General features: G+C 36.8%; 1 protein-coding gene across 8 annotated transcripts in view; it reads left to right on the forward strand.

Moving 5' to 3' along the window:
- The window catches only part of LOC127429746 (protein-tyrosine sulfotransferase 1), a 66497-nt gene that overhangs the window by 25736 nt on the left and 17823 nt on the right, over window positions 1-22938 (forward strand). For all 8 annotated transcript variants that reach the window (XM_051678883.1, XM_051678881.1, XM_051678882.1 and 5 more), the window contains one exon: window positions 14648-14846. In XM_051678883.1, the coding sequence (XP_051534843.1) occupies window positions 14648-14846 (199 nt within the window). The remainder of the gene's footprint in view (window positions 1-14647; window positions 14847-22938) is intronic.

Here is a 22938-nt window from a genome sequence, read left to right on the forward strand (position 1 = left end):
GCCACTAGATCCATTTTTGGTCAGTCTTTCTGTAATGAGGCAGGCGAGGATGGAGGATCTAAATGCAGCTTTTAATGTAAACAAAAGAAGAACAAGGTAACTCAGAATAAAATGAAAACAAAACACAGGGAACCAGGTACAGAACATGACAATACATGTGAAGACTGACAAAGAAAACGGGGAAAACAAGGGCTTAAATACACAGGGGCAAACAAGGGAGCGAGAAACACCTGGGGAAACAATCAGGGGAAAATCAGTCATAAAATGAAACTACAAAGGACTACAAAACTAACAGGAACGGGGAACTAAACAATAATTTCAAAATAAAAGTCTAGACAAAAAACATGGAATATGTGACAGGTAAGAAGCGTCATGCGATCTGCATCAAATAAATGAAGAAAAAAGTTCCGTCTCTCCTACAATGTGCATCCATGTATTAATTTGATGTTATTTATTGTGCGACTTGAGCCCTTTGCAAATACTCGGTGATAGCTGTTATGTTTTCCCTATGTTGACGCAGCTCTGTTTGGGTGGAGCAAAGTTTCCATATGTGACTTGAATAGCCAGATGCATTTATACTTGACCAGTTTCATCTGGAATGCATCTCAAACCACCTCCTGAAGTGGTTTGAGTGATCGGATTGCAATCTGTCTCGAATGCGTGTCAGAGGGCATTTACACCTGGTCTTTTCATGATCTGTTAGCTATCCGATTACTGAAAACGCATGAAGAGGCCTTACAAGAGACCTGTAAGTAAGCCCTCAGAGGTCAAAGTGTGCTGGTCTTAAAGTGTAATAAATGGTTTCCTCTCATCATGTGAGCACTTGTAATACAATGAGGATGAGACTTTTCAGTGCGAGAGTAAAAGTGCACTGAGTTTACAGATGATTGTACAACCCCAATTCCAAAAAAGTTGGGACAGTATGAAAAATGCTAATAAAAACAAAAAGTAGTGATTTGTAAATTCTATTCATCCTTTGCTATATTGAAAACACTACAGCTAAACATTATATGATGTTTTACCTTGTGAATTTCATTTTTTATTTATTTTTTATTTATGTACAGTAATTTCAAATCCGATGATTACAACAGTCTCCAAAAATGTTGAGAAGGGCAATTTAAGACTAATACCAATTTGACGAGTTAAAATAACAAGGCAATGTGAAAGAGGAGATGTTAAACAGGTGAGGCAATCATGTCATAGTATATAAGGAGCCTCCAAAAACAGCCTAGACCTTCAAGAGCAAGGATAATTTGAGACTTGTCAATTTGCCAACAGATGCTTCAGCAAATAATCCAGCACTTTGAGAACAATGTTCTCCAAAGACAAATTGGAAGGATTTTGGGCATTTAAACCCTCTATAGTGCCCAATATAGTTAAAAGATTCAAGGAATGTGGTCAGATCTCAGTGCGTAAAGAGCAATACGCAAATCACTTCTAAATGTATGTGATCTCTGATCCCTCAGACATCACTGTCTTAAAAAACATAATTCATCTTTAATAGATATCATGAACATGGGCTTGGGATTACTTTATTAAACCTGTGTTAGTCAACACCATTCGCTGCTGCATCCACAGATGCAAGTTAAGACTTTACTATGCAAAGCTGAAGCCCTACATCAACACTGTCCAGAAGCTCTGCCAACGTCTCTGGGCTTGGTCTCATCTTAGATGGAAAGTAGAACAGTGGAACTGTGTTTTTTGGTCCGATGAGTCCACATTCTCTTGAGTCGTGTTCTCCAGGCCAAAGAGGAAAAGGACCATCCAAGCTGTTATCAGCGTCAGGTCCAAAAGCCAGTGTTTGTATGGGCCAGGGGTGTGTCAGTGCCCATGGCATGGGTAACTCGCATATCTGTGAGGGCACCATGAATGCAGACAGATATGTACAAATTTTGGAGCAGCATATACTGCATCCAGCACCGTCTTTTCTAGGGCTGTCCCAGAATTTTCAGCAGGACAACTTCAAACCTCATACTGGCCGAATAAACGGAGAGTGCGGGTGCTAGATTGGCCTGCCTGTAGTCCTGACCATCTCCAATTGAGAATGTGTGGTGCATTATGAAATGCACAATATGGCAACGAAGACCCTGTAAAATTGTGTAGCTGAAGACCTGCATAATGGATGAATGGGGGAAAATTCCACTTTTGAAACTTAACAAACTTAAATGCCTAAATGCTTAATAAGTGTTATTAGAAGAAATGGTGATATTTCACAGTGCTAAACAATCGACTCCCAACTTTTTTGGAGTGGGTTGCAATCATCTGATTTAAAATTACTGTACATTTAAAAAAAAAAAAAAAAAAAAAAAAAAAAATGAAATTCACAAGGTAAAACATCATATAATGTTTAGTTTCAGTTTAGTTTAGTTTTAGTTACTTTCAATATAGCAAAGGTTGAATATAATTTATAAATCACTACTTTTTGTTTTTATTAGCATTTCTCATACTGTCACAACATTTTTGGAATTGGGTTTGTACTCTATTAAACTATATATAATGTTGAATATAATTTATAATAATGCTAAGTGTCCTGATTTGATAGTCCTGATGATACCAAAGATAAAATCTGATTTCACCAGTAAATTTATAATATGGCAAATATTATTTTACTGGATAAGCATACACTACCGTTAAAAAGTATTTTTGAAAAGAATAGTTTATGTAATCAGTGACAATGCTATTTTAAAAATTACTATATTAATTTAAAATACTTAATGCATGTAATCAGCATATCTATCTAACATAATTATGAATTTTTCAGCTGAGCAGAATTATTAATATTTCTATTCTAGTGTCACCATTGGCCTCTGCTGGGCTGATTTTTAGTCCCACTTCATCACCGATGGATTTTTTTTTACTCTTTAATGAACAGTTTTTGTTATGTTTTACAAGTTAATGAAAGGAACTGTTTTGCAGATGTCCTAAAAGTAATAATAATAAAAAAATTATTCAAACTCACATTTTCATGAATCAAGCTTTTTTTTTCTTTTTTTTTCTTTTTTTTTGTGGGAGTATCGAATCATGAATTTAGTACAGTGAATCGAACCAAATCCTTATACACTTAATCATTTCTGTTTTTAAAAAATCTAATTTTCAACAAAATACAGGGAAAAAAAAAATCTTAATCGGTTAATCAAATAAATAATCAGAGTAATCAGTTATCAAAATAATAGTTTGTTGCAGTCCTACTTTGATGTCAACAACAAAAGATATAGGAAATATTTTCAGCTCCCTTTTAAAATTTGATGAGCCTTTTTATGTTACTATTCTAACTATGCATGATTATACTGTATATAACATACAGCAGTATGTGGCAATGCTTTAGTAAGTAGTTATTTAGCAGATGCTTTTTATCCAAAATGACTTGTAATAAACTTTTTATAGTCCACCTGGAGCAACCTGGGGTGGATTGCCCTGCACAATGGTGCAATGGTGACTCATGCATTTTGAGGTTCGAACCTGCAACCCTTTAGTTAACAGCCCAGATCTTCAACTACTATGTCTACACCACCCCACTGCATCCCATATTGTGGTTATAAATGAAATAGTTTATGCCAGTAATTTTAAGTAAAGAGTATTATTGCTGTTTTGTAACAACAGAACCTAATATAACTTAGGTCATAAGTTATGTAAGTGACATAAGCATTGTGCATGGTGCAGTATATTTCAGGACTCAAATACAAGAATACCTCTCACTCTTGGTGTTGAGCAATAATTATTGTTAACTGCAGTCCAGCAGATGAGCTCCCATACAGGGCTCGGCCACAGAGGCGCCTCTGCACTCCTCAAAGGCAGTAAGAAAAACAGGCTGGCTCTAGTCTTCATCATTCTGCAGTCCTTGAGGGGAATGAAACCATAATAGCTAATTTCAGAGAAGGCTCTGATATGATTTTAGGCAGAAGGTAGCCTGTAGGGCCCTAATGGCTGGTAATAAACACCAAACCCCGCCCTTGATCCCAGAAGGGTTGTACAGATACAAGTCCATTATATTTAGCCTACAACACCTGCCAGGGGAGAAACTTACTCCACTTAGGTCTGTTAGCGTCAGGTCCCTGTTTGTTTTTTTCCCCCCATCGATCAGTGGCTCACCATTATGGTTGGCCCAGACTCTCTGACCAGAGTATGAACCAACCAACATAGGTCTGACTGTTAACATCAGTTATGAATGCATGATTTAAGCAGCTGGTGGCACAGGCCATTAGCACGAGCGACTCATGTAGCTGAGGGATCAGTTATCTGGCGTTAGTAATACACCGCATGCAAAAAGCTCTAGCACCCACCATGAATAATTGACAAATAGCACGAGAACATTAAGCTGCTTTCTATGCAGAAGTGCATGTGCATTTGTCTCTCTGCATCAAAATGAAAGAACGGTTATGTGTTTGTATTAGGGATGCGCTAGGTATGTGCATGAGTAATCAAGTAATTGAGTACTCGTTCTGCACCAGCTTCTGGTGTAATAAAAATGCTACTCTAATATCCCAAATTCATTTTCCATTCCCCATTTGTCTGCCGTGAGCTTCACCGAAGTGCACTGTTTTCACTCTGAATCCCTCGCCAAATCTCACAGTTACAATTGAGATAAATGAGATATCATGGCGTCTGTGCTTTTGAAAAAGTGTGGCAATATTTGTAATATTTGGATTCTTATTGAATTCTACTCTATTGGTATTCGGTTCTTGTTGGAGTCAGCTTTTATTGAAGGAGTATATTTTCTGAAAAATTACATGTTAAATGATAGAGATGCGATAGCCTTTATGTAGACTCGGAGTTTATAATGCCATTACCCTCATGCTATCAGTATTTGTTTCTATGTAAGCTCCAGGTGAGTACAAATGTTTTCCATTTTTATTTCTGCATATTTTTCATTTTATTTTTTGCCAAAAGGAAAGCATAATTTGTTGAAGTTCTTATTTTGAAACCATTCTTGGTAATGTTTGTGAATAAATCAAAATATAAGATTCACGTACGTGTCATAAATGATATTTTTAATGTGCATTTTAATTTACAAGTAATCGAATAGTGTTTTTTTTTTTTTTTTTTTTTTTTTTGTGGGTTACAGTAGCAGCGGTGTTTTAAAGAGGATTAATATAAATACTTTTTCGTGGGGATTTTACCATGCAACTGTTTAACAGCTATAGCACACTAAATAAAGCACTGGCACTAAAGTTAACAAAACGAAAAATATATAAATGTATATACAGTATATATGAAAACCATCAAGCATCATGACCCATCCCCTAGTTTGTACAGATGCAGTAAAAAAATCAAGTGGATCACCACCGTCAGAGACAGAGCACTGAGCGCCATTCGTCATGTTATGAAATATGCAGTGTCTGCTGTCATATAGCTCTTGCCTTTAGTAATAGATGCGTCGAGCAGTGTCTGAGTTAAATTATTCCTTTCATTTCTGTAAACTGGTCGCTTATAGACTGCATGGTGATTTGTGTTGCTTTTGGAGCGGTTACTGTACATATGGGTCGTGGGTGGTGAAGACAGACTGAAGATACTCACCTTATATGGGAACATAAGAAAGCTCAGAATAAAATGTTTCTAATTTGTCACAGCTGTGGTCTAGTGGCTAGCACACGTGCTCCTACACATTGTGCTAAGATGTTTATGCGGGTGTTGCGAGTTCAAATCTGGCCAGATACATCCCGAACCCGCTCTCTCTTCCTATTGTTTCCTATTGTTTCCATGTCTCTACACTTTCATCTAAAATATACAGTCACTGCCTAAATGTACTGGGACAGTTTTGGACACTTAAGCCACATCTAAAAATGTATTGAATGTACTGTATTTATATTGTATTATATTTCCTTGCATAAGACACAAAATATCAGACCAAGTGGCATCTGCAAACGAATGATGCTAGACCTTTTCTCAGAGCTTAATTTAGTCAGCATTTTTGCAATTACGTTTAAATGGTCTCTTGGAAAATTTTAGTGGAAGTTCACATGGGCGTTGTTGTAACCACATAGTGCAGTTCATCACATTAACTATGGACATGTTCCATACAATTTAAAAAAAATTGACATCCAGAAATTGTCCAAATTTTTTTGTCTTCATTTGAAGCAATTAATTGTTTTAACATTTGTAAGGTTTCAAATTATAAATGTGTTTGGACTAAAATGTTTTTAAATAATGCAGCTTGATTTTATATTTTTATCATGTTTTAAGTTAATGCAAAAACATTCATGCATTTTTAAGTGTGGCTTAAGTGTCCAAGTATTTTTGAGACCATTGAATATAAAGTGGCAAAAGGCCAAAAATTAAATTAAGCGTCTCATTTAAAATTAGTTTTGTTTTCAATAAAAAATAGACTTTATGTTGTGGTCTAATAGTAATGTGCTGTGCAATAATTTGTACTCTGTTAACCAGTAGGAAAAGCAATTTCTCCTCATTTAAAAGTAATATCACTGTTAAGGTTGGGTGTCTAGGAGTGGAAAAGGAAGAGAGGAGATGCAGGAGTAAGCACTTTCAATCTTTTAATTATAATCGTTGGAGTAGAACAATCGCTGGAGAAGAAACAAACAATAAATCTTAACATCTAAACTTAACTCAACATAACATAACACTTCAAGGACTGGCAAATGATGAACTAAACTAGAGGGTATATATACACAAGGAAACTAATGAGGGAATGGAAGGCAGGTGCGGATGATGATGAGCAGATAGAAGTGATTAGGGCAGTGAATTCTGGGAAAAATAGTGCAGGGGAAAACTTCAAAATAAGAGTCCTTGAAGAAAATGAGGGAGACAGACTGTGACAATCACCATATTAAATGTACATTTTGATTTAAACAGATGCCATACTTATCATTATAAAAAAAATGCCAACTGAAATGGAAATATTACTGTTTTGTTTAAAGACAATTGCTGCTTTTCTTTGTTCACATGCATGCTGTTGTCATTCATCTTGTGCTTTTATAAAGCTTATGGATGCAAATATCACCTCAAAGGGTGTCATTGTATAAAAAAGAAAAAAAAAAGAAAAGATTCATACCAATTAGCATCAGTGCAGACTGAGTCCCTGTTTGGCATTTGTTAGCCATAGCAACAGCAGAACAGAAGATGTTATTTTCTAGAGAATGGCATGACATATCAGCTGCCAGGCTGTCAGAAATGGCTTTTCCTCCTGTCCATGCTTACGTGTTTTTCAATGAATGATTTTGGGTTTTCCACTGAGGAAAATACTGGAGCAAAGACAAGAAAACAGTTCTCTCTGTCCTGGGAAGGAGTAAATCTATTAATCATGTAAGAGCAGAAGTACAATTCCAATGTAAATGGATTATTGAAGTGAAGCACCTTGTAGGTCAGGGACTTGAACAATAAAATGTATAGCAGAGTTGCTTTCCAGTATAAATGGACTTTGTGGTGCCTGGGGAGAGAGGAAGGCCTCTAACGCTGAGGCTGAGGTTGGGGAGAATGTAATGGAAAGGTGAACACTAAGTCAAACACCACAGTGTTCGTGCAGTCCAGGAATTAAAACGATTTGTCATTTTTCATGAATGACCTAGCTTTAAAGGGATAGTTCACCTAAAAATGAAAATTGTCATCATTTACTCACCCTCATCAAACCAATAAGTTGGAACTGTTCTGTGTACCTGCATGTTGATATCAAACACACTAAAGAAGATGCGTGAAGTTCTCGTGCTTGTGTATGTTTTCACTTTTTCATATTTTCTATTCGGACGGTTATTTCTTTTTAAAGCCGCTCACGTAGATCGTGTGTCGGAAATCTAACGCCCCTTACCATAACTGAGTTTCAGCTCCCGAGTCTTCATGAGCAGCTGCAAACACTACTGTAACTATGGTAACAGTGCCGTTGGTTTTTGCCGTACCAGCTCTAGCCCGAGTCCGATAATGAATGAAATAATGAAAGTTTGGAAGAACAAGCTGATCGACCCGGACCACCTTCGCAAGCACTACTTGAGCAGGACGTTTCACAGTGGTAAGTTTTAATTTAGTAGCTTTCTTACAAGTACACTGTTATTGTGAACCTAACAAAGCTTCAAGTTAAAGACACATAGTGCATCTAAGTTAGTCATCTTTTGCTGAAATGGGTGTAGCTGAACTTTTTTCGCCCGAGATATGAACGGAGAACAGAGGCTTACTCCCGGTTGGACATTACTGGGTGTATTATAGAGTTAGTGAGCAAGTTAGCTGAGCACTACCGTGGTAGTAAAATAAATCCATCTCCACACTTGATCACTAATCATGATAGTAAGAACGACAAACAATCTGCATAATTCTACACAACTGTAGGTAAAAGTGGGCCCGCAGCTGATTAGCAAATCTATTTCAACACAATAACATTAGCTAGTAGGTTAGCAGAGGCCTACAGCTGTACACTGGGTGTACACCGTAGCTACAACACAAAACTCCGCATTTGAACTCGGTAGCATATAATTCCACAAATAATCAAGCATACTTACAGGTAGTGATCCTGAAGTGCCAGATTGTCCCAACAAAGTGGGAACTGCACCATCTTTCAGGAGTAATCCTCTTGAAAATCTGGCATTGGTTGTGGTTGTACTGTTGAGGAATAGTGCTAAAAATCTATTTTAACCATGGATACTTCAATTTGTCTGCCTTTTGGAAGTCCAAACAAAGAGGTTTTGCATTCGCAGTGAAGAAAACAGCGTCTTCTCAACATGCCAACAACACTAACCCAACTCATCCTGGCCTCAGCTATAACTATGTTTGTTCGAGGGCAGGTCAAAGCAAATGAATTACATAGTGACGTAGATACTTTACGGAAGAAATGGCTGGACTACAATCCAGCCGTTTTGTGTAGTTTTTGAGCAGTGTTTTCTGTGGGAGAGAATAACTCCCTTTTATGTGAACTTTGTGCTTTGAAACTTTGCAGACCTTTTACATGCACAAAGAGCTATATTACACACTAAAGGAAAGGTAAAATCCCAAAAAGCATAATAGGGCCTCTTTAAAGTATTTCAAATCTTTTGTAGACGTACATTAGCTTTTTACAATCTACAGAGCGAGATTTAAATCATTATTCACAAAAAATCTTGAGAATTAAAATCACTGAGAATTAAAAAAAGAATGTCATGTGTCACTGAGTTTGACGCCAATGATGTTTGTTCACAAAACACATGAAGTAGTGACGTACGCCGCCATATTTTAATGTACATGAACGCGAATTATATGAGAGTTTTGCCATAGGGAAAGATTTCAGCTTATAAAACTTCTAATCTTATGGCTTCAGGAGAATAGATTTAATTAATGCTGTATTGTTCACTGAAGAAATGAGGGTGAGTAAATGAATGTTCAGAATGTTCATTTGGGTGAACTGTTCCTTTAAGGGCATTTCAGTAAGTTAAAAAAGGTAGGGAATAGGGATTTTAGAGTACAGTGTTCATTAAGAGTGTGCCAGCACAGAATAAGGTCCAGCTGACTCACTTCCCTCAGCTGTCTACAGTTGCGGCTCAGGCTGGGCAGCTCTGTTAGTGATGTTTGAGGAGGCATGATGAGACAGGTTGTCACACTGAAGAGAGATGAAGACTCTCGACAATGCAAAAATGCAGTAGTTCCATTATAACTGCCCATGTAAATGTACTGACTGACTTCTGGGTTGCGCACATAGTTTAACATGCACACACAAGCAAACACTCTTAACGCGTGTCAGCCTGAGTCTTGCAACTTATTTTGCCTCATTGTTTACTCATTTGGGGTATTACAGGGAATATACATGCATATAAAACACTGTGCCTCTCTTATAAGTGAGACTGAAGGAAAAAAGGAGATAGAGCGTAATATCTCGTACTTGTGGAGTTCTTGGGCTATTTTCATTGGATCCAAAACATTCGGATGCTGGGCGGCCATAGAGATGTCTTCCGGCTGATCGGGAACTAGTATAGTAATCTGTTTCCCATTTGGAAACAGTCCTCTCTATAAGGGAAGAAAAAATACAAATGGGGTAACATGGCCTCAGTGACAAACAAGAGAAGAACATTCATTGATTTTGGAAACAAAAAGAGAGAGTGCATTCCTCATAGGTTGAAGCTCATGAAGAAGGTCATATTTCATACTTTGCATAAAGAAAATGAAGCCTATTTTTTTGGACCATTTAAGAGTTTTTGCATTTTGACATGATTTTCATGATAATTAAGCATATTTCCTCCTCAAAATCAAAAGAAAAAATAAGACATTATATTTTGCCTATAGAGAATAAAGCATGCATTTTTGCATTGTGACATTATTTTCCTGCCTTTTTAGCACATTTCTCATTACTATAATGCGAGAAAATTCTCATTACTGAAAAGCAAAACAATCGCATTATAGTGAGTAGTATTATAGTAGTGTTCAGAAACTCATTTTTATATTAAAATCAGCATAAATTAAAAGGCAGTATAAGAAATAATACCATTATGTATATAAATACTTTGCCTAATTTAATGCAAATATTTTTTGTAAATAAATTAAACAATTAATTAATAAAATTTGTTTTGCTATAATAAGAAAAGGGTGAGGGTGGGGGTGATGTGCTTTATGCTGTCATGAAAATGACAATACAAAAAAATAAAAGTAATGGTCCCAAAGGTGCTCAAATATGCTTTATGCAAAATTATTTACCATACATGTTTTGTGATATTCACCCAATATTTGCTGTTCCCATATGATAAGAGTACAGTTCTAGGTGACAAGCTGATTTTCCTGGAAGGATTCATTTCTTCTTAAAGCAAATATTGGTGATATGCAAACTGTATCCTACTAACATGTACTGTAAGCCACTCCTATGTTTTCTCTATAAACAAAAATCTGACCAACACTGGTTTATCCTTGGCTTAGTAAATATTTAATTTCAGAGTCAGACATATGAATAATTTACCCAGGGTGTGACATAATGCCTAAATCATTTTTAATATCTATGCAAATTTCAATCCACACGCATTTTATTATTGGGTAATGGAAGCAGCTTATTAGTAATCTATTCTACATCAGCACTGTCAGCATAAAACTACTGAACTCGGCCAGTTCATGCAGTAGTTTGTACATCTGGACAAGCAGATCAAGAATCATTCATCTCCATCACTGTCATCTTATCTTAAACAAATATGAGTATGGTGTGGAAAATAAAGAGTGATGCATGGCATGCAGCCTGGGAGATGATCTTGGAAAGTGAAAGGCCATTCATTTAAAGCATTTACACTGTCTAAAGTGAAGGGATGCCTGGAGCATTCTTTAATTGTTTTGCTTGATCTAATTAGGCCCAAGTAGTGGACTGTGGTAAGGAGACTGTAAAGTGTCTGCATGGCATGTTCCTGCTCTCCAGATCTCCATTGACACCAAGGCTGTACACTTTTTAAGGTGTTAGCACAGGTGCTAGTGGGCTAAAAAAGTACATTAATTAGCACAGAAACAAATATTTTATAGCAAACAGGGTAGTATGGGCCAAATTATTATTATTTAATTTTATATATCAGTCAGGTCAATTAATTGCTTGACGTTTATCCATTTTTAGATTATCGGCATTGTACGAATAACTATGTCCGATTGGCTGATGTAACAGAAGTGTTCATTCCGCTCCATATCAATTCCAAAATCTACCATCAGTCTAGTCAATAGATATTGTTTTTCAAATATTTTTGAGTGAACTTTGGGTAAGTTTTATGTAAAATAATTGTCTCAGCAATTAACAAAACACATATTTGTCAACCGCTAATTACTACTTAACAAAACTTTCTTTCCTGGCAAACCCCTGGCTTTTTAATAAAAATTAGATTGCATCGAGCCAATCAGAATATAACTGGTGATTTTAATTTACAATATGCATAGCAGGTGATGTGTGCAGATTTTCAAGTGCCAGACACACACATGTGAAAAGGTTCAAATTTGTCTTTGCGTATAGGGCTGTCCTGGGGGAAATATATTGCCACCGCAGTGGTTAAGGGCCAATCAATGGTGTTATACGGTGGTTGAAGAGCGGCGCAGGGAGTGTGCGAAAATTACGTGTTTATTGTGCATCAAGCTTTAAAAAATTTGTCATTGAACACGAAATAGAAATTAAACACTGTGAAATATCATAAAATACCCCCCATTAAAAAAAAAAAAAAATAAATACAAAACTTTTGGCATTGTTTTTTGTTTTGTTTTTACATTTCTGTCTGTTAGAATGATTGTAGCCGATCTTATACACTGGCAGCCAAAAGGTAATTCACCAAAGTGGCATTCAACTGATCACAAAGTATAGTCAGGACATTACTGATGTAAAAAACAGCACCATCACTATTTGAAAAAAGTAATTTTTGATCAAATCTGGACAGGCCCCATTTCCAGCAGCCATCATTCCAACACCTTATCCTTGAGTAATCATGATAAATTGCTAATTTTGTAATAGAAAATCACTTGTTATTATATCAAACACAGTTGAAAGCTATTTGGTTCATTAAATGAAGCTTAACATTGTCTTTGTGTTTGTTTTTGAGTTGCCACAGTATGCCATAGACTGGCATGTCTTAAGGTCAATATTAGGTCAAACATGGCAAAAAAAGAAACAGCTTTCTCTAGAAACTCATCAGTCAATCATTGTTTTGAGGAATGAAGGCTATACAATGCTTGAAATTACCAAAAAAAACTGAAGATTTCATACACAGGTGTACACTACAGTCTTCAAAGACAAAGGACATCTGACTCTAACAAGGACAGAAAGAGATGTGGAAGGCCAGATGTACAACTAAACAAGAGGATAAGTACATCAGAGTCTCTAGTTTGAGAAATAGACGCATCACATGTCCTCAACTGACAGCTTCATTGAATTTTACCTGTTCAACACCAGTTTCATGTACAACAGTAAAGAGAAGACTCAGGGGTGCAGGCCTTATGGGAAGAATTGCAAAGAAAAAGCCACTTTTGAAACAGAAAAACAAAAAGAAAAGGTTAGAGTGGGCAAAGAAACACAGACATTGGACAACAGGTGATTGGAATAGAGTGTTATGGATTTTAACCCCATTGAGCTTTTGTGGGATCAGCTAGACTGTAAGGTGCGTGAGAAGTGCCCGACAAGACAGCCACATCTATGGCAAGTGCTACAGGAGTGTGGGGTGAAATGTCACCTGAGTATCTGGACAAACTGACAGCTGGAATGGCAAGGATCTGCAAAGCTGTCATTGCTGCACATGGAGGATTTTTTGATGAGAACTCTTTGAAGTAGTTTAAGAAGTTCTGAAAATTTTTTTCAAATTGTAATAGTAATATTTAACATTATTAATGTCCTGACTATACATTGTGATCAGTTGAATGCCACTTTTGTGAATAAAAGTACCAATTTCTTTCCAAAAGAGCAAAATCTGTACATTATTCCAAAATATGGGCCACCAGTGTACATCAGTAACATGTTAACGTCAAGGACTAAAAATATTCCAGATGTCAGCTTCTGTTTATATTGTTAAATTCCAATATTCAACACAACTACATATCACTAAACAGCTGGAAAATAATTAAATAGTTCAGTCATACCTTTGCTGGAAGATTTTCAGTTATAGGTGCTTTACAGTTTTTGCAAGTTATGATGTTTCCAGCCGCACTGAATACATGTCCAGAACGCGGTGTTTATCTTGTCAACAGAATTACACACAAAACATTGTTGATGAAAATATGACAAGAAATAAACAACACTGCAAGATATTACAAATGCACTGACAGTGTTTTAGAAGAATGAAAAATCTTGTTGAATAAAACCTTGTTTATTAAAATAATCCAGTTTTAGTATTGTGAGGAATTTTTTCATTTAAGATGTGTGTCGAGATGAAAGCGCCGATCCGTGTTGAAGCGCTTTTATAATCACCTATTTTCAAATGCATCAGATAAACATGCCATCAACAGAATAAATATATTATTACAACTTAAATCTGCAATGAAGCGAACGCACAACGGAGCTTGAACAGCTGAACTTGTAGAGAAAGTATTGTGAGGATTGCCTCATGCATGAGCCCTGGTAAACTTAAGAGCTTTTTAATAACCTATTTTCAAACGCGCCTTATATGTATAGCCTATATATGAGCCTAATCAGCTATATCAACAACATTAATATAATATTATAACTTAAGTCTGTGAATCTATGAAGGCAGGGAATGCAGTTCTAGATAGAGTGCGTTAACGGGTGTAAGCCCATTCTTTCATGTTGTTTGTTGACATGTTATCGCGAATAAACTCTCCTGTGCATTAGTTTGTGAAGGAATTTAAGAGTTGTAACTTCAGTAGGGAACAAATGTACTTGTAGCTGACACACCTAGTCGAGGTGTGCGTTTGGCTTGAGTTGCGTGCTAAATGCGTTTCTTGTGATTAGGCCGTTACCATAAAAATGCGCAAAATCAAGACATCTCTAAAAACTGAAAATGAATGGGTCCCTATGATAAATAATCCCCAACACAGTTACTAAAGATCTAATACTTTATATGGCATCATTTCAGAATTTATTTCAAGTTTTCGTAAGGTCTTTTATGTAAGTTGATATGTTAATGTCACATGCATAACCGCCGGTGGCACTCTACCACCGTGGTGGGGCGGTTGTCACGGTGATGCAAGCAGCCCTGTTTGCATATTATAATTTTGAGTCACAAATGCAAAGAAAACTGTTGCACTGAACGGTCCTGATTGACACCCCTCTTCTTCTTCTGTTCTGCAGGGTAGAGAGATCCACAGACCAAGTGATCAAGCCTGTCAATGTGGAGGCCTTATCCAAGTGGGTGGGTAAAATCCCCCAGGATGTGCTGCGGGACATGCCCGTTATTGCCCCCATGCTGGCCAGACTTGGCTATGATCCCCACGCCAATCCCCCCAACTACGGCCGGCCCGACCCCCTTGTCCTGGACAATACTAGAAGGGTGAGTGTGCATTCACATCACAAACACTTAAAAGATCAGCTGCCAGTTGCAACAAACCCCTCAAATAAAAGAAAAAGAAAGAATAAAAGTCATACAGGTTTGGAACAACATGAGTGTGAATAAATGTTGACAATTTTCTTTTTTGGGGGTCTTCTTGCAACTGGCTGGAGACCTTCTGTGCAAAGTTTTTTGACTCAACTCTAGTTTTACCTGAAATCACCTCACTAAGTCAACCCTATTTTCCTCCATCAGCTTCCAAGTGATCTCACTATTATTAGATCTGACATATATCTGACACATCTGCTAAGTATGTGGTTTAAAAAAACATTTCTTTAGCTAGGCTGTATCAGGAGGCATGTTATGAGAGGATTTTTTTCTCGCACAGCCTCTGCACTTTCTGTAGTATTTATTTTTACTTTCTAAGCCATGTATTAAAAACTATTTACATTTCAGACAGCCTGTAAGAGCAAACAGCTCCATGTGTTGAAATGGGTACTTAGGTGTGAGTTGCACCTTTGGGATTAGCACATAGTGGTCATGCAGATTGGAAAGTCTGACTGCGTGCCATTACATCTCCACTTAGGTCTTTTGTGTCCTTAGTTGATTTTTAAGCAATGCTCATCGAAAGACCTTCTGTTCATTGGTATGGATTGTTTTTTTTTTTTGTTTTTTTTTATTGGGTAGGTGCTAAAAATGGAAATAAAGGGAAAAAACTGTTAACTTTCAACCATTTCGATTTGTGTGGTTCCTTACCAGAGTTGCATTTGATAGACCATTAATTAAGATGAAGTGGGTGTTCTTTATAAAGAACCAAAAAATTATCGACACTCCATTGAATCAATCTTACTATCATCATTTCTCTGGTGTTATTGATTGCCAATGATTCATGGTGCACTGGTGGATATAGACCCAGCAGGTTGTAATAAATATACATCCTATTACGAAGCAAATTGGTCGATTGCAGTTCTGACATTAGCATTATTCCTCATGAATCTCACTTGTTATGGGTAAGTCCTCTCTAATGAGAAGCTTACAGAATGTTGATATACTTCATGTACAGAACTGTTTCTTCTCCACGAGTCCTTGCATTTCCTCATTAATGTTTACTGAGATAGAGGTTAAGACAGTTTTGAGGCCAATTTGGTCTGTTTACGGTGAGGGTTTCAGAAAAGTTTCAGTGTTATGGTTACAAACGCTATCATTGATTGCTAAAAATCAGTGCGTTTACATGCGCAGTTATAATCGAGATACAGCCGGTTTTAGCACAGTCGAAATACAGTCTTCATCTCTCTGTCCATGACACGATGAGTTATCAAACATTTGAAAGAAGGACATTAAATACACAGGGTAAAGTATACGTTGCACGGCAACTCTGTCTTTCGACGCATGCATGTGCACAACGCCAAGGCCAATTGCAGTCTAATTAACGTGTATACTGTACATTCTGGACGAAGCCGAGCTGCATTTTCATTATTTAGGGATGTTAATCCGACTTCACAAAAATCCGACTGATTTAAGTCTTACTAAAGCATTTACATTGTTAAAAGGCAAATTATTGTTCTAGTCCGATTGAAATTTAACTTTAAAAGTGCACGTAAATGTACTGACTGATACATATTGATTGTCAACCGATAATGGGTTTTTTAATGTCCGATACTGACAGGTAATATGATTTAATGAAAGCAGTTCATTTTTCAGTTCACTAATACTTGGTTAGTTGGCCAAGCAGACATAATTTCAAGATGGCCAAATATCAGCCAATTTATCAGCTCAGCTGATTTATCAGTGTATCACTAATATGTGTATGAGGAAACCTTGATGGAAATATTACCTCAGGTTGTCCCCTTTTTGCTCAAACTGGAAGTCTCAGTGTCCATATGAGGGGAATTTGCACTCTATACTTACATCAGCAGTATTACACCATGCTTGCTCACAGCTGCTCTCCATTTGCAGCAGTTAATGATGAAATCATAAGCTAAACCGTGGAAGAATGGAATATAAAAGCTGTTTAAAGCCCCGCAAGAGCCTTTAAGTTTGAGCAAAATGGCTCCAGGCTATCTGTGTTCTTTTAGAACAGACACGTTTCTTGGTGCTGTGATTTGGAGTGCACAGTTGTGCCTGAGGGAAACATTTCTGGATGTAGCACTGTCCACTTACCCTACTGAATAATGGTATCATGTCTATCAGCTTCCTTTCGCTATTCAGCCCAAAGTTCTGGTAGATAGTGTTCAACACAAATGCTTGGTGGTTTTGTCATTCACTATAACATGACTGACATCAATTCTCAGTGTTTTTCTATGCTGAAAAAAGCACAAAACTGAAGAAAATTGTAAAAGTGCTGACTATGGTAGGAAGCATTTTTATGCTAAACCACAGCCACTGTGAAAGAGTGTGCCATTTTTCCCCTGAAGAGGAATTTTGTTGAGACATGTTATGGTGTCAGTCTGACTGGGAGGGCTTTAGAGAAAAGCTGAGCCAGTAGTGCTGTTCCAAAACCTAGTGAGCTGCCTACTGCCTAAATTCTAAGGAGGAATCCTAACCATTTTGGACCGATTTGGAATGCTCTACATAGGCATAAAATCTGCAATTCACAGAAATAGGGAGACTTGCAATTGATGTCAATTTTGACATTTGCATGTTGCTAAGCTAACAGTGCAATACTCTAAGCATAACAATGCATAACACACAATCATTGGCTAAAACAATATACTTTTATCTATTTTTTGTTGTTGGTACTTTTCAGTATTGAACAAAATAAGTTTATTTATAATCAACAGTTCTCTCCCCTTGTCCATCATTTTGGATTAATAAAATATACTGTGTCAGAGATTATTTAGCAGAGATGGGCCACTTCTATTAAAATGAATGGGAGAAATTGGAACGCTCAACCAAGGAGCTCTGAGCGCCCAACTGTCAACGGATGTAGAAAGGAAATCCCGCCTTACAGTTAAAAGAGCCAATCACCTTTTAGATACAGACATCACCTGTCAATGAACTCTAGAACACGCATGTGCATTAGCTATACAAGCTGGAAAAATTTAGTTTTTTAGCATAATATGAGGTAAAGAATCAATTTATGATTCCTATATTGTAATTTTTTTAAAATATGTTCTTTGATCGTAATCTTGACCAACCATATTTGAGATTTCGGATTCAAGTAGATAGGAGCTGCACTGGCATGACTGGAAATTGATCTTCATCATTTGTGGCACTCAATGCCATTGTAAGTGCCTTACTGAAAATTTGTTTTTTGCTTTTTTTTTTTTTTTTTAAAGTGAGGGATGAGTCAAGATATCTTTTTTTTTTTTTTTTTTTTTGGATAACATAATGCTGAAAATGCTGTCAATTGAGCTTAATTTGTACTGAATCTGGAACGTTCCTTTTAATTCTTTTTTCACTGAATTCGTCGCAGTACATTCTTGGATTGCCTTCTCGGCAAAGTATACACTGGCTACCAAAAGTTTGGAATAATGTACAGATTTTGCTCTTATGGAAAGAAATTGGTACTTTTATTCACCAAAGTGGCATTCAGCTGATCACAATGTATAGCCAGGACATTAATAACATATAAAAATTACTATTACAATTTGAAAATAAAAATCAGAACTTCTTAAACTACTTCAAAGAGTTTCTCATCAAAAAATCCTCCACGTGCAGCAATGACAGCTTTGCAGATCCTTGCCATTCCAGCTGTCAGTTTGTCTAGATACTCAAGTGACATTTCACCCCACGCTTCCTGTAGCATTTGCCATAGATGTGTCTGTCTTGTCGGGCACTTCTCACACACCTTACAGTCTAACTGATCCCACAAATGCTCAATGGGGTTAAGATACATAACACTCTTTTCCAATTATCTGTTGTCCAATGTCTGTGTTTCTTTGCCCACTCTAACCTTTTCTTTTTGTTTTTCTGTTTCAAAAGTGGCTTTTTCTTTGCAGTTCTTCCCATAAGGCCTGCACCCCTGAGTCTTCTCTTTACTGTTGTACATGAAACTGGTGTTGAGTGGGTAGAATTCAATGAAGCTGTCAGTTGAGGACATGTGAGGCGTCTATTTCTCAAACTAGAGACTCTGATGTACTTATCCTCTTGTTTAGTTGTACATCTGGGCCTTCCACATCTCTTTCTGTTCTTGTTAGAGTCAGTTGTCCTTTGTCTTTGAAGAGTGTAGTGTACACCTTTGGATGAAATCTTCCTTTTTTGGCAATTTCAAGCATTGTATAGCCTTCATTCCTCAAAACAATGATTGACTGACCAGTTTCTAGAGAAAGCTGTTTCTTTTTTGACATTTTTGACCTAATATTGACCTTAAAACATGCCAGTCTATTGCATATTGTGACAACTCAAAAACAAAGACAAAGACAATGTTAAGCTTCATTTAACGAACCAGATAGCTTTCAACTGTGTTTGATATAATGACAAGTGATTTTCTAGTTCCAAATTAGGAATTTAGCAGGATAAGGTGTTGGAGTGATGGCTGCTGGAAATGATGGCTGCTGTCTAGATTTGATCACAAATGACTTTTTTCAAATAGTGATGGTGCTGTTTTTTAAATCAGTAATGTCCTGACTATACTTTGTGATCAGTTCAAGGCCACTTTGGTGAATTAAAGTACCAATTTCCTTCCGAAATAGCAATATCTCTACATTATTCCAAACTTTTGGCCACCAGTGTACATGCGATGCTGCCTTAGAATTTGGTCAAAATAAGGTATCTTAGGAAGCAACATGCTTAAATTGGAAAACCCTTTGTGTTGAGAGGGCACCTTTAAAGATGGATTTTTATCCTTGGAAAATAATTATGCATCATCAGTGCCATTGACTTGGCTGTGCAGTGTTTGCTGACATCTTCATTCTGGTTTCCCAAAATTTGATTGTAACAGAATGTCTTGAAATCCAATTTAAAATTCAGTTTCTCAGTATTGCATCTCTATGACAATGTCAAAGCTTTTCTTCAAACTTTCAGAAACGCATTTGGAGAAAAGTTGATAATGCAAGCTGACTATGGGTTAACGTCATCCTTGAACTAGGAAATCTCAATGAGATTCTACTCTGCAGTCACGCTCTACTTGCCGTGACAGTTATTCCCTCTTGCCCACATAGAGAAGATTCCTTTTAGTTGAGCAATTACTGCTATTTTTGGACATATCACTCTCAGCCATTCAATTGGCGCCTCTCTCTCTCTCAGTTCCATATGTTTTTCTTGTAGAATTAAACCCATGCCGTTCTTCTGGCTGAAACCTTATGATCTTGAAAATCGTGACTAGTTCGAAAAGAAGAATTATTCAACCAGCTAATTCTGAGAAGCTGTAAAAGTTTTCAACACAGATGGGCAAAACCATGAATGTTTGATGTCTTGCTCAAAAATACAAGGGGGAGTTTTCAAAATTGGACCTTTCACCTCCATGCTCTTTGTGTGTGTTTGTACTTTTATTATTTCATCTTGCATGCATTTGTTTGTGTTCACTCACACTTTTGCCTGCACCCTACAATCCAGATTCCATTCAGTGTTCTTCAGAAAAGCAAATGTTGTTGTCTCTCTCCATCTACATCAGCCAGATCTTTCTTTTTGACTTGAGATTGTGTGAGAGAGAGTCGGAGAGAGCGACACATCTGCAGCATATTAATGTGTATTTCCCCTGGATCAAACACAGCTGCATGGATCACTCGTAAAGCTTCCCCCCCTCCCTCCTTCTACATGGAGTACAACACGCACACAGCAGCAAAGACCTACGATCTGCGCACAAGATGTGTGCTGCGTAACACTGAGCATGTGCAACAAAACTCGTGAACTGTGACGTGCTGTTCTTGAAGTCTGAGAAGCGAGCTGAACTTGAGAAGACAAAGAATGCTATTTTACTCTTCCTCATTTTAACTCAGGGCTTCTCAGCATATCAAGTATTGCAGGGGTCTTCAACAATTTTCAGGCCAAGGATGAAGTTACAAAAATTTTTCACAAAAATGTATTTGCAATCATACAATATTTTGCAGACCCACTGCTGAAAACCCTTGAAGCATTTAAATACTTTTTGAATCTATTAAAATTTGCTTGTTTTGTATTCTCAGGCTTTGGAGTGCTAAAATCAACAAACATTTGCATGTAATATGACTCTCTTGTGTGCTTTAGGTGCTTGTGCTTAAGTTAAAGTTTCCCAACAGTGACTGTCTGTCTTTAATTGATTCAACTTTAGATACAGTAGCTTTCTTTCACAAGATGTCCTTGCTGTAAGCAGCCCAATGTATTTTTTTTAATACACTAGGAATGCACGTCCTCTTGCATTTTCTCTACTGTATCTCGATAGATTTGCAAATGGCTCAGAAGTCACAAGGCTGTCAATAGCATTCTAAGCGAGGTTTCCTTGGCAACAGGGCTGAACTGCAAGACTGTAGCTCATCAGAGAAAAAGCTGCAATGTTGCACAGTCACGGCAATGTTCTGTAAGAGAGACCTCATGAGCCCAGACGTGGGGGTGCATTTCAGGTCTGGTAAGGGCTGATGGCTTTTGCAGCTGGCTGTTCTATCTGTGTTTTGTTCTTTTTGTTCTGAGTAGGATCAGGGTCAAACCAAGAATTTGTTTTTCATTTAAATTGTGTTATGTGTGCATCACTTTAGTGTCGTTAAAAGGATTTAGAAAGAATAGCGATTGTTTACATTCTGAAATAGAGCGCAACAGTCTGGTTCCGGAAGTAAACATCCCATTCAAACCTTTAAATGCAAACTTACCGTGAGTTCTGAGGTTGTTAATTGATTGTATATGCTTCTGTTGAAGCCATCAGTCTGCGACATTTCAACTTTATTTAGAAAATATTGAATGGCAGAATTCGTGTTGAAGGACTATATTACCCATGATCCTGAAGTCACTGCATATGAGCTCAGCAGCGACCGCCCACTTCCATGATACGTTGCGAATGACGCGATCAAGATGTTCTTTCTTCACTCTTAAACTACTTCTGTATTTGTGTATGTCTGAATATTTTGCATTGAAATTAAAATAGGCCTAATCTGTTTCTATATATTTATAATTAAACAACTTTAAATCAATTGATTTGTTGTTATTTTACAATTTAAAATTAATTGTTATTAATTTGATTGCATCATTCACAATGCTTCAGGTGATTGTAGTTCATAGTCTCATGAAAGTCGTCAAGGACACAGTCGTGTACATTTTATCTTTTTTTTTTTTTTTTTTTTTTTTTTTTAGCAATTTTTCCTAATACTTTTTTGCTTCAAATCAAAACTTGTGATGCGATTCATCTCAGAGCTTGTTGGTTTGACCCATTCATACTAACGCACTACCTTCATGTTCTTTAAAAAAACAAACAAACAAACAAGCCTTTCCTTGCTATGTGTACTGCTCTAAGCTGTGTGAGACTTGTATTACAGCACTTATTAAATTGTTGCCCCTTTTGTTGGATAAATCGCTTCTTCTCTTGTTCTCCTCATTTGTAAGTCGCTTTGGATAAAAGCGTCTGCTAAATGAATAAATATAAATGCAAATCTTTGTATATTAAGCTGAAATAGGAGAAACTCTTAATTTTAATGTTGAAAAAATCACACAGCTTTAACTTTCAAGATTACAAAATTTTCTCTCTCTTAATATCACTTTACTGCTTGCATAAAGACCCTTTAAGAACCCTATTTCTGCATTAAAACTGCACTCCAGTCCCCAGTTATTCAAACTACTAGGCTGTTTGTGGCAATACAGTGACTTTCAAATGAGGCTTTCAAATGAAACACCACACTTTCTCAATATCAACGAGAATGCTTATGTTCCTTGGTAATTAAACTTGGACCTAATTTCTTCTGGCAGTAATGCACAATTTCTACAATGAAATACTGTGGCTTTACTACATGGTAATATTGATCTGACCACTCCAGAATAATATGGCATAATGAAGGTATTACTATCACATGTCTAATTCTTTACTGTTTAGTGAAAGATAAGCTGATTGCCAGAATGTAATGCTGTCATGGTACAAGGACCACTGAGTATTGGAAAAGACATAATGACTTATTGTTTAATGAATCCATGATTTTGTTTGGTTGACATGTTTTACTAGGTCACAGTAGTCTTGACCTGTTTGTTCCTATCGTGA

Source organism: Myxocyprinus asiaticus, chromosome 39 (assembly GCF_019703515.2).
Source record: "Myxocyprinus asiaticus isolate MX2 ecotype Aquarium Trade chromosome 39, UBuf_Myxa_2, whole genome shotgun sequence".
In the NCBI taxonomy this organism is placed as follows: Eukaryota; Metazoa; Chordata; class Actinopteri; order Cypriniformes; family Catostomidae; genus Myxocyprinus; species Myxocyprinus asiaticus.